The sequence below is a fragment of the Ambystoma mexicanum genome, chromosome 11 (genome assembly GCF_040938575.1).
Source record: "Ambystoma mexicanum isolate Mex_15411 chromosome 11, UKY_AmexF1_1, whole genome shotgun sequence".
Classification (NCBI taxonomy): Eukaryota; Metazoa; Chordata; class Amphibia; order Caudata; family Ambystomatidae; genus Ambystoma; species Ambystoma mexicanum.
In genome coordinates, this window is record NC_090934.1 from 1,291,551,916 (window position 1) to 1,291,564,646 (window position 12,731).

General features: G+C 46.9%; 1 protein-coding gene across 9 annotated transcripts in view; it reads left to right on the forward strand.

The window, feature by feature from the left end:
* The window catches only part of FAM227B (family with sequence similarity 227 member B), a 1,598,354-nt gene that overhangs the window by 487,456 nt on the left and 1,098,167 nt on the right, over positions 1–12,731 (forward strand). For all 9 annotated transcript variants that reach the window (XM_069624770.1, XM_069624767.1, XM_069624774.1 and 6 more), the window contains one exon: positions 1,424–1,525. In XM_069624770.1, coding sequence (XP_069480871.1) covers positions 1,424–1,525 — 102 coding nt within the window. The remainder of the gene's footprint in view (positions 1–1,423; positions 1,526–12,731) is intronic.

The window sequence follows — 12,731 nt, forward strand, 5'->3', positions numbered from 1 at the left end:
GCATATTTCTGCAGTGAGTGGCCCCAAAATGGGCAGCTTAGAGTCGCATGTACCCTTCTGGGCCTCTTTGCATTGTACCACAGTGCCTCATATCACATCCCCTTGTATGCTATTGAGGCATATTGATACACAGCGGCCAAAATATGGGGACTAGACTTTGCGCAGCTCACTGCACAATGTGAGTTTGAGAGCCCTCCCATATAATCATATAATTTTGTATTACCTCATGTACTTTAGACATTGTGAGTGTGAAGGTACTGTGCACTTTAATATTATGGGACTTTGTGGACAACTCATACTCTCCCCATGTGGCCCCCACATGGGGATCGACCGTAGTCATGTTCTCAGTACGACAGCCATTTAGGGTTGTGAAAGGTTGTGCATTTGTATTTTACTAATTTACTCCTTGTTGCTTAGCACCATGCACTTCGGATTGATATTGTGCGTGTATGTACCTTCATAGTACTGCATCGCATTTCATAACAACTATTTCTTGACCATTTGCATTGTGGTGCTTTGTCTTTTAATTAGCTGGAATCACATCACAGCACTCTGCTCTGTGGAGACATCTCTGTGAGAGGGGGCTTTACGATTTGCAAAATGTGTCCTATGTGTATACATGCATTACATGGACAGATAGATCTTTTTATATAGGAATACATTCTATCTTGGATTTTTTCTATTCTTGCTGTCCTTACTCTTCCGGTGTGAACGTAGTGTGATTGTTAAAAAGGTTTTAATGACACTTGGCTCGCACAATCCTCTGTACCATGCTTGGGAAGTGTTGTATATTGTGAATCCATGTCTTTGATTCCATCTTGGCTCACTTGCACTGACGAGTGTTGTTAATGTTGATTCACATACATTTGAATTGGCAGATGTACCACTTCCAATACAGTGAACGGAATGCAACATGGCCGAATGCAAATCTAAAGGGGAATGAGTAACTTTATTATGTTTTCTATTGTAGCTACATGTAACCCCTCCTATAAATACACACTGTTATGGTGGGTAGAATATATGATCAAGAGACAAGCTGGTTGCGAAACGAGTAATGCTGCCGAATTTTCAGATGCCATTGCTTTTGGGAACTCCATATGCGTATGGATTTTAAATTGTTAATTATGCACAATTAAATGCTATTCGCAGCCTTTTGGACTCCGATTACTGGTTTGAAAATATCGTGGTGACGCTGAAGAGTGCCACTCGTTCTTTGGTGCTCATGCTGCACAATTATATGTATTGATTATTTAATGCTTTCTGAAGGAATATTTTAACTCTGTAACATGCCTCCAAAATAAATCAAATAATAAAAACTGGATAACGCCTGATGGCATCCTGCTTGTAAGTTGTCTAATAACTGTTTCCCCTCAAATGGCAAATATACATTTTCAATATTACTTTTTTGCTTGCTTGTTTGTAGCCCAACAAAGAGGATCAAGATCACCTATATGATAGAATTGCTGATAGTTTTTTTACCCTCTTTTGGAGCATTCATCACAACGTGAAAGATATTTTTTTCAAGGTAAGATGAATTCTTTACATTAAATGATACCTAATTATTTACAATGTATACCAGAAGAACATTGCCGTTTAGGCAAAGCTTTCAGGATGACATGGTCCGCTTGTTCAGGCAGTCAGGTTTAAATCTATGGCAAGGGAATTCTAGGCAGATGCCACAGGCTGCGGTGACCCTCACAAATTCCTCCATTGTACTTGCAAGTAGTTCAAGGCACTCTCCTTGAAATATCTTCTTTTTTTTTTAAACTTCTTTTTATTCATTTAGCGTGGCAGCAAAAAACAGCCGAACAACGCCAGGCAAGTACAATACGAATACAAAAATACACAGTATAGGCAAACAGAGGTTACATCGCAAATGAGCACAGCCATTGGGCACTTTTATAACATGCGCAAAATGTCAGAAAACTTTGATGGGGGCGAGAGCCCGGGTCGGTGGGGGGAGACAGCTAGAGGAGATGTGGCCGGTGTCGTATTCAGGTCTGACATATAAGAGGGGAATCTGAGCCAGATATTCCTGGGCCTAGAGTGGGTAGGTTGTAGGCGAGACCAGGCTTCCTCAGAGTCTGAGGCCCACGTGACCGCTCTTAGCCATTGGGCGTGCGTGGGAGGCAAGGGGCGAAGCCAGCACAATAGGATGGATCGTACAGCGAGGAGCATGCAGAGGCTAACTAGTTTTTTGGAGTCCCGGGGGAGGCCCGGGAGGTCATGGAAGAGACATACCACCGGGGAGGGACTGATGAGATGATCGAGCATAGCAAACACCGTCGAGCAGACTGCCTCCCAGAACTGTGAAAGATGGGGGCAGGACCAAATCATATGAATGTAATCGGCTGCATCTAGGGCAACTAGAGGGGTGATCACTGGACATGCGGTGCAATCTGATCGGGGTGTAGTGGAATCTATGTAGGACTTTAAACTGAATCAGCTTGAAACGGGAGTTGAAAGACACCCGGTGTATGCGTTCACACAGATGTGCCCAGCGCTCATCAGACATTTCGACACCAAGGTCCACCTCCCACGCCCGCCTCAATTTAGTGAATTCCGAAATAGATCTGGACTGCAGCATAGTGTATAGTCTAGATATTTTACCTCTAGTGGGTGAGGGGGAGGTGAGTTCCTCAATGAGGGGGTCGTCCGGTGGTATGGCCGGGATCGTCGGATAATTACGTTTGAGGATCCTGCGAAGGGATGAGTATTGGAGCCATATACACTGGCCTCTCCTTAAGGGCAGTGGGAAGTCGGGCCATTCAACAAATATACCCTGATCAAACACATCGCGCAGCAACTCGTATCCCGCCTCGGCCCAGCGTCGGACCATGGCCAGTGGCACCCGAGGGACCCCCAGTAGGAAGTTCCAGAGAGGGAGGTTACCATGAAAGGTGTAAGCAATACCGGACAATTTCCATGTTTTTGACAATGCCAGGGATGTGCAGGCGACCGGGCTCTGTGAGTCCAGTGCCAGAGGGGCGGGTTGTATCACCAATGAGCGAATGTCACGGTCGCTGACCACAAGTTTCTCGAGTCTAACATGTGGGGGGTGGTCCGTCGTGTTGAACCAGTGGGATGTATACTGGATTTGGGATACCAGCCAGTATTTAAGAAAGTCAGGGGCACCAAAGCCCCCATAAGCCATAGGGGTAGACAAGGTATCCAGTTTGAGGCGGACCGCACCCGAATGCCAGAGGAAGGAATTGACCGTACGGGTCAGTTCCCGGAAGAAACCCCCCCCCTGGCCACAGGGGGATGTTGGTAAACTTGTAGAGTAACTGGGGCAACACCACCATTTTCAGTAGACCTATCCTGCCTGCAAGGGATATCGGGAGTTTGCCCCAGACTAGAACCCTAGATGACAAATGTGTGAGATACTTTTGGTAGTTCTCGTTGAAAGTCAGCGCTCGATGGCGCGTTATCTCGATCCCCAGGTAGGAGAAAGTAGACTGGGCCCATGTGAATCCCTGAGTGTCCGGAGGGGGGGGGGAGTGCATTCTGTGAGAGGGAAGAGTGTAGATTTCGAGCAATTCACCTTAAGGCCTGAAATTCGGCCAAAATGTATGACGTCCTCCAGCATTGGGGGTAAGTTGATGGAGGGAGAGCGTATAAACAGCAGAGCATCATCGGCATATAGGGAAACTACGTCTGCTCGGCCCGCTGTACGGAGTCCTCTATGTGCGTGAAATTGGCGGAGCATATCAGCGAAGGGCTCTATTGCTATGGCAAAGATCAAGGGTGAGAAGGGGCATCCCTGTCTTGTCCCCCTGGCGATTCTAAAGAGGGGGGAGCAACGGTCGCCGGTGCAGACCCTAGCCACAGGATCAGAGTAGAGCAATTTAACCGAGGAGAGAAAAGAGGGACCAAATTTACAGCTCTCGAGGACCCGCCACAAATACCTCCACGAGGCCGAATCAAACGCTTTTTGCATGTCAAGTGTGGCCGCCACCACATGTGTCTTGGGGTTTATTCTATCAATTATATTAAAGAGACTCCTAAGGTTCAGAGAGGTAGAGCGACCAGGGATGAAGCCCCCCCTGATCCGGATGGATGATAGATGGCAAGAAGGGAGCCAACCGGAGTGCTAGTGCCTTAGCGTATATTTTGTCATCGCAATTTATAAGTGAGAGCGAGCGGTACGAACCGCATTGTGAGGAGGGTTTGCCAGATTTAAGTAATACCGTAATTGTGGCTTCGCGAAGTGAAGGGGAAATACACCGGCTTCAACCGATTCCTCCCAGAGAGCCATCAGGTGAGGGAGCAATAGTGATTTATAGTGCTTATAAAATTCAGCTGTGATACCATCCGAGCCAGGGGCTCTCCCCGAGGATAGGGGTCAATCGCATCAGAGAGCTCCTCAAGCGTAAGTGGGAAATCGAGGGAACCCCCAGCTTCCGGAGTGAGAGTCGACAAGGGAAGGGTATCGAGAAAGGAGTCAATCTCCACCGCCGGCACCCCATCAGAGTTAGAATATAGGGATTCATAGAACGTGAAGAATTCCGTATTGATGTCGTGTGAGGTGACAGCCATAGAGCCGTCCGATCTCTCAATCCCAAGTATATACGGGGACCCCATCTGGTGACGAATAAGTCTTGCCAGAAATCGGCCCGGGCGTTCGCCCTCCCCGTATTTTCTCGCCATGCCAGGGTTATCCAAGAATTTTTGTTCGTGCTCAGCAAGGGATCGGAACGTATCCAGCTCCACTCCGATGTCCGCCAGGGCTCCCGGAGTGAAGTGAAGTGAACATTTAGCCTCAAGGGTCGATAATTTAGATTCGCTCTCGGCGAGGTCCCTGCAGATCGACTTAAGGACACCGTTGCCCTTCGACAGTGCTATCCCTCTGATGTAAACCTTGAAGGACTCCCATAGAATGGCCTGCGATGCCACCGAGCCTGTGTTTGTATCAAAGAACTCCTCGATAGATAGCTCGAGTTCAGAACAAAACTCCGGGTCCAGAAGGGAGAGAGGCTTCAGCCTCCAACGTCGGGTGCGGCCGGGATCTGGTCCCCAGTCTATGGTGATAGTCATCGGAGAGTGGTCAGACAGGGTCCTGGGGAGAATCATTAACTGTGTGACATTCTTAACTAGTATGTTGGAGATCACCCATCTGTCAATACGGGAATAAGAATCGTGGACCGAGGAGTAGAAAGAGTAAACGCGGGAATCCGGGTAAAAGAACCTCCATGCATCCACCATGGCGAGACAGGGCAGGGATGATGGTGCAGCATAGGCTGCTCTAGAGAGTTGGCGAGGTTTGGACCCCGATCTGTCGAGGGCTACATCAAAAATTGTGTTAAAATCCCCTCCTCCCCCCCCTCAGAGGATGGGAACAAGGGGAAAGCCATCGAGAAGGGACGAGACCTGTATATAAAAATCCGGATCGTCTATATTGGGACCGTAAATGTTCAGCAGGACAATCTCCTTATTTTGAAGCGTAGCATGAAGCAGTACATATCTGCCTTGGGGGTCTATGTGTGAAGAGATGAGAGTGAACTTGAGACTCTTATGAATGAGTCATGACCCCACGGCTTTGGGAAGAGAAATCGGTGAAGAATCTGTGGGGGCCCCATGATTTAGCAAATCTCATACATTGTTCTGTGCGGGCATGTGTCTCCTGTAAAAAAAGAACCTTGGATCCATGACGCTCAGCCTGTAGCTGTAGCTGCCTCATCTTTTTATAATTGCCCAACCCCCGAACATTCCAGCTCATAAAAGTCAGGTCACTTCCAGACATCGATACGGGGGTGAGTATATCAGAGAAAATACCAGTAACCAATGGGCCAATAAGGCAGCCCTGCAGTAACAGTCATTGAGTACCACCTCGCGGTCCGTAATTGCTGCCAATGCCAAGCTTTTTGTAACATAACCCCCAACATGTCCCACCCCTTCCCACATCCCTCCCCCAAACAGAGGGATGACAATCCCAAAACCCCTCAACCAAAACCAAACCAAAGGCATCAGCGCATGGGGGCCTGTGGGCTGGATTGGCCGCGTCTCTCCGGGGCCGCGGCAGGTCCAAGTGAAGTAAAAGGGTGCCAGTAGTAAGAGCTTGCACGTAACTTGGCGGAGATGTTGCACATGTTGACGTAGCACCTATTCATAACAGTGAACAATCTAAACAGGTTGCAGAGTGGAAACCCAGTGTGACTCCAGCGCAGGAAGATGGCCGGGCATGGGCCCTCCCCGACTGGGCTGAAGGGTAGCTGCAGGGCCTTGAACAAGGGGGGGGATCAGCCTGGGAAATGTTAATCCAGGAACTTAGAGTCCTCTTCCGTTAGAGTGAAGAACAACACCCGGTTGGCATGTTCTATGCGGAGCTTGGCGGGGTAGAGCATGAGTGATCACGCAGCCTACGCTTAACCGCCAGGAAGGTCTTGCGTTCACGCTGGACGCCCATTGAGAAGTCCGGGTAAAGGTGGATCCTTGCGCCACCCAGTAAGAGCTCACCCTTGAGTCTCGCGGCTCTGAGGAGGGCATTGCGGTCCCGAAAATTCAGCACCCGGGCTATGATGGGCCGAGGAGGAGCGCCAGGCCTGGGTTTAGCCGTTAGGGCTCGGTGTGCACGCTCTATGGAGAATTGCGGGGAGAGTTTGGGTGAATCGACGAGCGTCAGTAGTGTGTGTTTGACGAAATCTTCCATTGATGCATGAACCTCATTCTCGGGAACGCCGATAACACGGAGGTTATTGCGCCTTGATCGGGATTCCAAATCATCATTCCTCTTCTCCACGTCAAGGACTCTGTTGGAAAGAGCGGTGACTTCAGAGCGCAGGGCACCCAATGCATCCTCAGCGGAGCCCACCCTTGTCTCAACTTCCGCCACCCGGCTATCCGTCCTCTCAATATGGGCTTTGATCGAGGATATGGTGCCGTTCATGTCATCCAGTTTTGAGTGAAGTGCGGTGAAGCCCTCCCGAATGAAGACCATCATGTTTTCAGTCTCCGGGGCTGTGGCGGATGATGACGCTGTGGGAGCCTGCTCGGTGGTTTCCTCTGGCGATCTCACCGGCGTCTTCGCAAACATATTGATGGAGCTCTGTTTCCTTGCGGTCCCCTTGGTCATCCTGATGATGTTGAAGTTCCAATGGAGTAGGGGGGGGGGATACCAGCCGCTCAAGAAAGAGAGGTGTGGGGACCTCAGGCCGTGAGACGCACAGGGCAGGATGCAAGGATGATGTGGAGCAGGTAATTTCCCGGGGGGGTCAGCGACTGTGGACCCGTATAAGTGAGGCCCGTTGCCGCCGGCAGAGCCCGCGGAGGTGCAGCCAGCCCCCCGGCAGTGAGGGAGGCGCAGACCGGAGAGTTCAGATGTAGTTCAGGGGCTAAAAGTGGTGGTGTGCGGTGGCCGCCGTGAGGACCGTGATCAAGATATGGTAGTCCAAGCATGCCTGCAGGATGGATAGGGAAGAGCACCAAACGGCCCTGTGTCCCACCGATGGAATGGGCAGGCTGAGGCTCAAAAGCAGAAATGTGGGGTGAAAGAACCCCCAAGACTTCTCAGGCCAGGAGGCCCCTCAAGGTAGGTGTGATGTGGGTGGCTGGCGTGGCCCAGAGCACCCCAAGTCAATTCCAGAGCAGGGGGGATACCCGGGTGATGCAGCTCCAGGGCCGAGCCGACTGCGTCGGATGAGAGCGCCAGCGACCAACGTGTGCCCCTATGTTATAGAGGCGGGCACCGCCAGCACACGGGCCGCGGAGCGAGGCGACACCCCCTCTCCGTGCACCACGTACCTTATTGGGCACAGAGCCCTGGGTTTGTATGTCAGCGGGGGGGGGCCGGGGGGAGCGCGGCACCAGGTGTGATGGGGTGCGCCGCAGCTCGACCCCTCCGCCAAAATATCCTTGAGGAGGGGGGGACCCCCAGTAGCCGGCAAGCAGGATCTCGGACCAGGAACGGCCGGGCTGCAGCAGCGCCGAGGACGTCCTCTGAGGCGGCGCCGAGTCGCGCCGCAGCCGATTATGCCGCCGCTCCGCAGCTGAAGTACAACGCTGGATCAGGGCTCAGGGGGAGGCCTCCTCGAGCAATGAACCTCGGCAGGGGTGGGTGGGGGCCCACGCTGGAGCGAGTAGTGGCACCGGCGAGCAGGGAGGTCCGGCATGTCCCACAGCCGGAGCAGGGCACAGGCGCGAAGCCGCCTCACTGGTGGGGGAGGGGCGGAGAGATGTCGGGATCTCAGGGTCCCCGGCACTGTTTCGTGTCGGGATTCGGGCCAAATGAAGCCCGGATCGTCCGCCGTAGAATCGTGTCCTCTGGAGTCTGGTATTAGTTCAGGAAGGTGCCGCAAAAAGGATCCTGTGACCTGCCAGCCGCAGAGAGTCACAATCAAGCGGCCATCTTGTTCGGCGCTCAACAGCGCCCCCTCCTTGAAATATCTTCTAAGAACCTACTGGCTTCCCAAGCCCTCTCCAAGCACATCATTTGACTTCCCTTCTCACTACTCATCACAAACTCCTCCTATCCCTTCCATCCATGCTAGCTGTGCAACGTGAAAATGATACAAATACTCTACCAACTCGACTATCAATCTCCCTCATTTTGTACACCAACAAAGAGGTAACAGAAACCATCACTTCATCTTTCTCTGAAACCTCGATGGTTGCATCATTTTTTAAACCAACGCAAAGGTGATCTTTTGGCTTTCCGCCCCCCCCCTCCCCCTGCTTTTGCTTCACCAAACACTGCTCTCTCTGCTATTAACACTAGTCTATTCATCGTATCCAAACTCTGAGGCAATGGAAACTATGATTGTAGATCACAGCTCTATACTACAATCTCTTGTACACAAAATTGACTGGCTCGCATGGGAAACAATAAGTCAGTCAAATGCAACGAATTCAGTTCCCACCAGTTTCCAGATAAATCCTCCTCTGTCTTGCCAAGCTAACTTGAACCTGCCAGTGGCCCAGATGGAGGGCTCTTTACCACCCCACTGCACCTCTGCAGAACTGCCTATATTAGTAAGCCCATCACCAAGCTATCTACTGGACTCGTCTCCACTACATAGTGACAACCCAGAAATTGTAGAAGTTGCCACTACTGAGACCCCAATCTTTGAACTATTTCAACCAAATCATCACAAAAAGAAAAAAGCCAAACAGACTGATGATCATGCAAGCGCAAAAGAAATCAACGAACCAACCTGCACAAAACAAAAGAACTCCGAATTAAAATCAAGAAAATTCATTGCTGGGTTTAACCATACCCAATAAATCAAACCACTCCAATATGCATACTGATAACCTTCCTGAAGAAACCAATACGAACATTCAGCAACTCCCACAGCCACAAAAATCGTTCCTCCCTCGGATGAGTCCACTGGCAGGAATTCAAGGTAACTTAGACAATTTTTCTTTGAATGCCAATGTATCCAATGTGAATCCAAAACTTGAGAATGATGATACAATAACTGGTGTAAATCCCAATGATGATCTTATGAATCTGTGTATTCGACCACCTCTCTTCCAAAAACAGATATTGTACATCAGAGCCTTCACTATCCTCAATCTCTAGCAAGTAAATCTCACCAAACAATATGTGTCAACTTATTACGTTGACCTCCCAAACTTTAGAACGCTAAAACAAATAAGACTACATGCAATGACAAAACTGCCCTTAGAATTAAATCAATCGCGTAATAATGAAGATCTGACCTCTTACAGAAGCTCAATGCACCAGCCCATGCTGAACCAGGAAACATCAAATCAATCAACCAGTGTGAATACAAATATCCGTAACCCTGCAAAACCTGTTTTGCTAGAATCAGATAAACTCATTCTAACGATGTTGGATAGAGGCCCTTTCCCCAATCGAATCACCCTACTCAGTCTTTCATTTCGTCTTTGACCTAGAACACATCTGTTCAGATGCCATCAAAGCTATTAGTTTCACTGATGCCCAACATTTTGACAAAATATTCCATCTAATGTTGTAAAGAATGTACTATGGCAAACTAAAGAGTTTAAAAATATGTGACTTCGATCTTCAAATATGAAAGCAAACATCAACCTCAGAAATGAATCCTATAATCCAAGACTACCCAACAAATTATGTTCATCAAGATAGTAAGAAACAAATGTCAATTCAATTCACAATCAGTTCAAGAGTATTTTAAAACATTTTGAATGGCAATTACATGCTTGCACCATGGCGGTTTGGAATACGAGAGGATTCTCCCATCTAATGACCTCTAAAGCTAAAGTCCTATCTATATATGATATCCTTTCACAAGAAACTTGGATCACTATTCAACCTGTTTGGCCAAATTTCCAAATCGCGGGGTGCACGCATTGAAATCTGCCAGAGGTCGCCCGGCAGCTGGCTTATTAATAGCAATCAAAGTCAGTTCGGAAATTCATGTGGAAAATTGGGCCTCTCCTCATCCTGTTATACAATTAGTAAAGCTAACACTAACAAATACACATCATCCGCTATATTCTTACACAGCACTTCTAAATGTACACTGGAACCCGGCTGCCACCAACGAAAATGTGTTCTTATCTCATATTGAATCCATGCTAGATCTCATTCTTCTTGATCCCCAAATTCGAACAACTCTAATAGCTGGGGATCTCAACACTAACTGCGCTATAACCAATACTAAACAACATCCCAATAGAGCTGACAAATGGATGGTGTTAATGGAAGAATGTAACTTCACCATGCTCAATGGCACAACAGAAGAAGATATTCCTCTAGCACCTACTTGGTCGAGAGGAACTGCTCATTCAACTCTTGATCATGTTTTCATTTCCACCCGCACCATGAATCACATCACAGCATTTAGAGTACTCCCTTACTCTGCAAGTGATCACGATATTCTAGAAGTAGGTTGGACACCTTGTATGATACCACTGGCGCTCACTCAAGGCATAAACCATCTACTATGGCCAATCTCCAAACTAGAACTATTAAAGGCCCACTTAACTTCACCTGTACAAAATAAACATCTCCAGGCTGATCAGCAATATACTGATTGTTTAAAAGTCATTAATCAATCATTCTCTATTTCAAGATCATTTATAAAAAATAAAAAGTGATTAGCACAGGCATCATCCCTCCTTCCCGGAAAAACTCAGTCATAATACCCATATTTAAAAAAGGAAATTAAAGCGACCCCTTAAATTAGACCCATTGCACTTATGGATGTACCAGGAAAGTTTTTTTGAGACTTTTCCAACGAGATTTAACCCTCTGGCTGAACTCTGCCAAACTTCTTGATGTGGATCAATCAGAATTCCAAAAAAGGAGTTGGAACTTTTTAAAATCTAACCATTCTTGTGGCTATAAAAAAACAAGCTATTTTACTTAAACAACCAGTTTGTTTAGCATTTATCGATTTTAAGCAAGCTTTTGATTGTGTGTTGCGTGATATTTTATGGGAGAAACTTTTTAATGAAAAGTGTCCTAGTTATATTTTTAATTTAATTTGTCCCTTTTAAACCAACACCTCTGTAAAGATAAAACTGACAAATGGTCTTCTTACAAACACAATTCTAACTAATTCAGGACTCAAACAAGGCTGTATTCTAGCCTTAATGGTATTTAATGTTTATATCCACGATATCAACAAAGTGTTTGAGTTTGTTCATTCATTTCCACCTAAACTTGGATCAATAGAGATGTCATGGTTTTAATCCGCTGATGATCTTGTTTTACTTGACAGAACACCTATAGAATTGCAAAGAAAACTCACAGCGGTTAGTCAAGTATGCTCTCAACAATCCTCTAACTATAAATGCTCAAAAATCAAATGCCATGATTTTCCTTCATATAATATTGAAATATAAATTTAACTGGACTCTTGCGAAAGGCTCCCTTATCCAAGTCACTCAATACAAATGTCTTGGGGTCAATATTAATACGCACACAGCTGATCTACCATAGAAACTTGAACTAACCACAAGAATGAAACTGCTAACAGCACGAGGGAAAGCAATCCAGATCAATTATGGACATTTTTCATATAAACCGTCAAGTATTTTCTATAAACACAAAGTCGTACCAGTTATCACAAGTTAAACTACCATCTAACTGTCTCAAATGAAATTTACTGGAAGGAATTTACTGGAAAAGGCTCTTATCCCTTCCATTGAGCACACCTATCGCGGTCATCCGATACGAACTTGGTCTGATGTCTTTATCAGTCATGGTTGCATGGCAAATTCTCTCATCTTACAGAAAATGCATTTCCAATACAGCTGTCAATAATACTCTCCTCCCAGCTATAAAATCGGTTTTAAACACTACGCGTACCAGTCCATTGCAATCATGGGAAGCCTATTGTGTTAATATCTTAAATGATGCTGACATCTCCATACAACTGCTGCTTAAATTCCCAAACAAAGCCAAGCTAAAACTTTGGCTCTGGGATTGGCGAGTCACCTGGGAAACCTGCAATTCATATTCAACATTTTGACTGGGTGCTTTCCTACTTAAACCACTCCATGAAATGCCAAACTATCTAATGAAATTCTCGGACCTCAAATATGCACAGTCAATTGTAAGGCTACGGCCTACCAAAACCAAAATAGGCTGTTAAAATAAATCATTGGATCTAGACACAATGTGTAGATTCTGCAAGATAATCGAGCACCATGAAACACTTCAACATTTTATAACTGAATGCATTGCTCTATCGCAACTAAGAAAGGACTCTTTTTTTTAATTTTTTTTATTTTTATTTAAAACATTTGAACAAATTCAGGAGGATGTCAAAAGAATG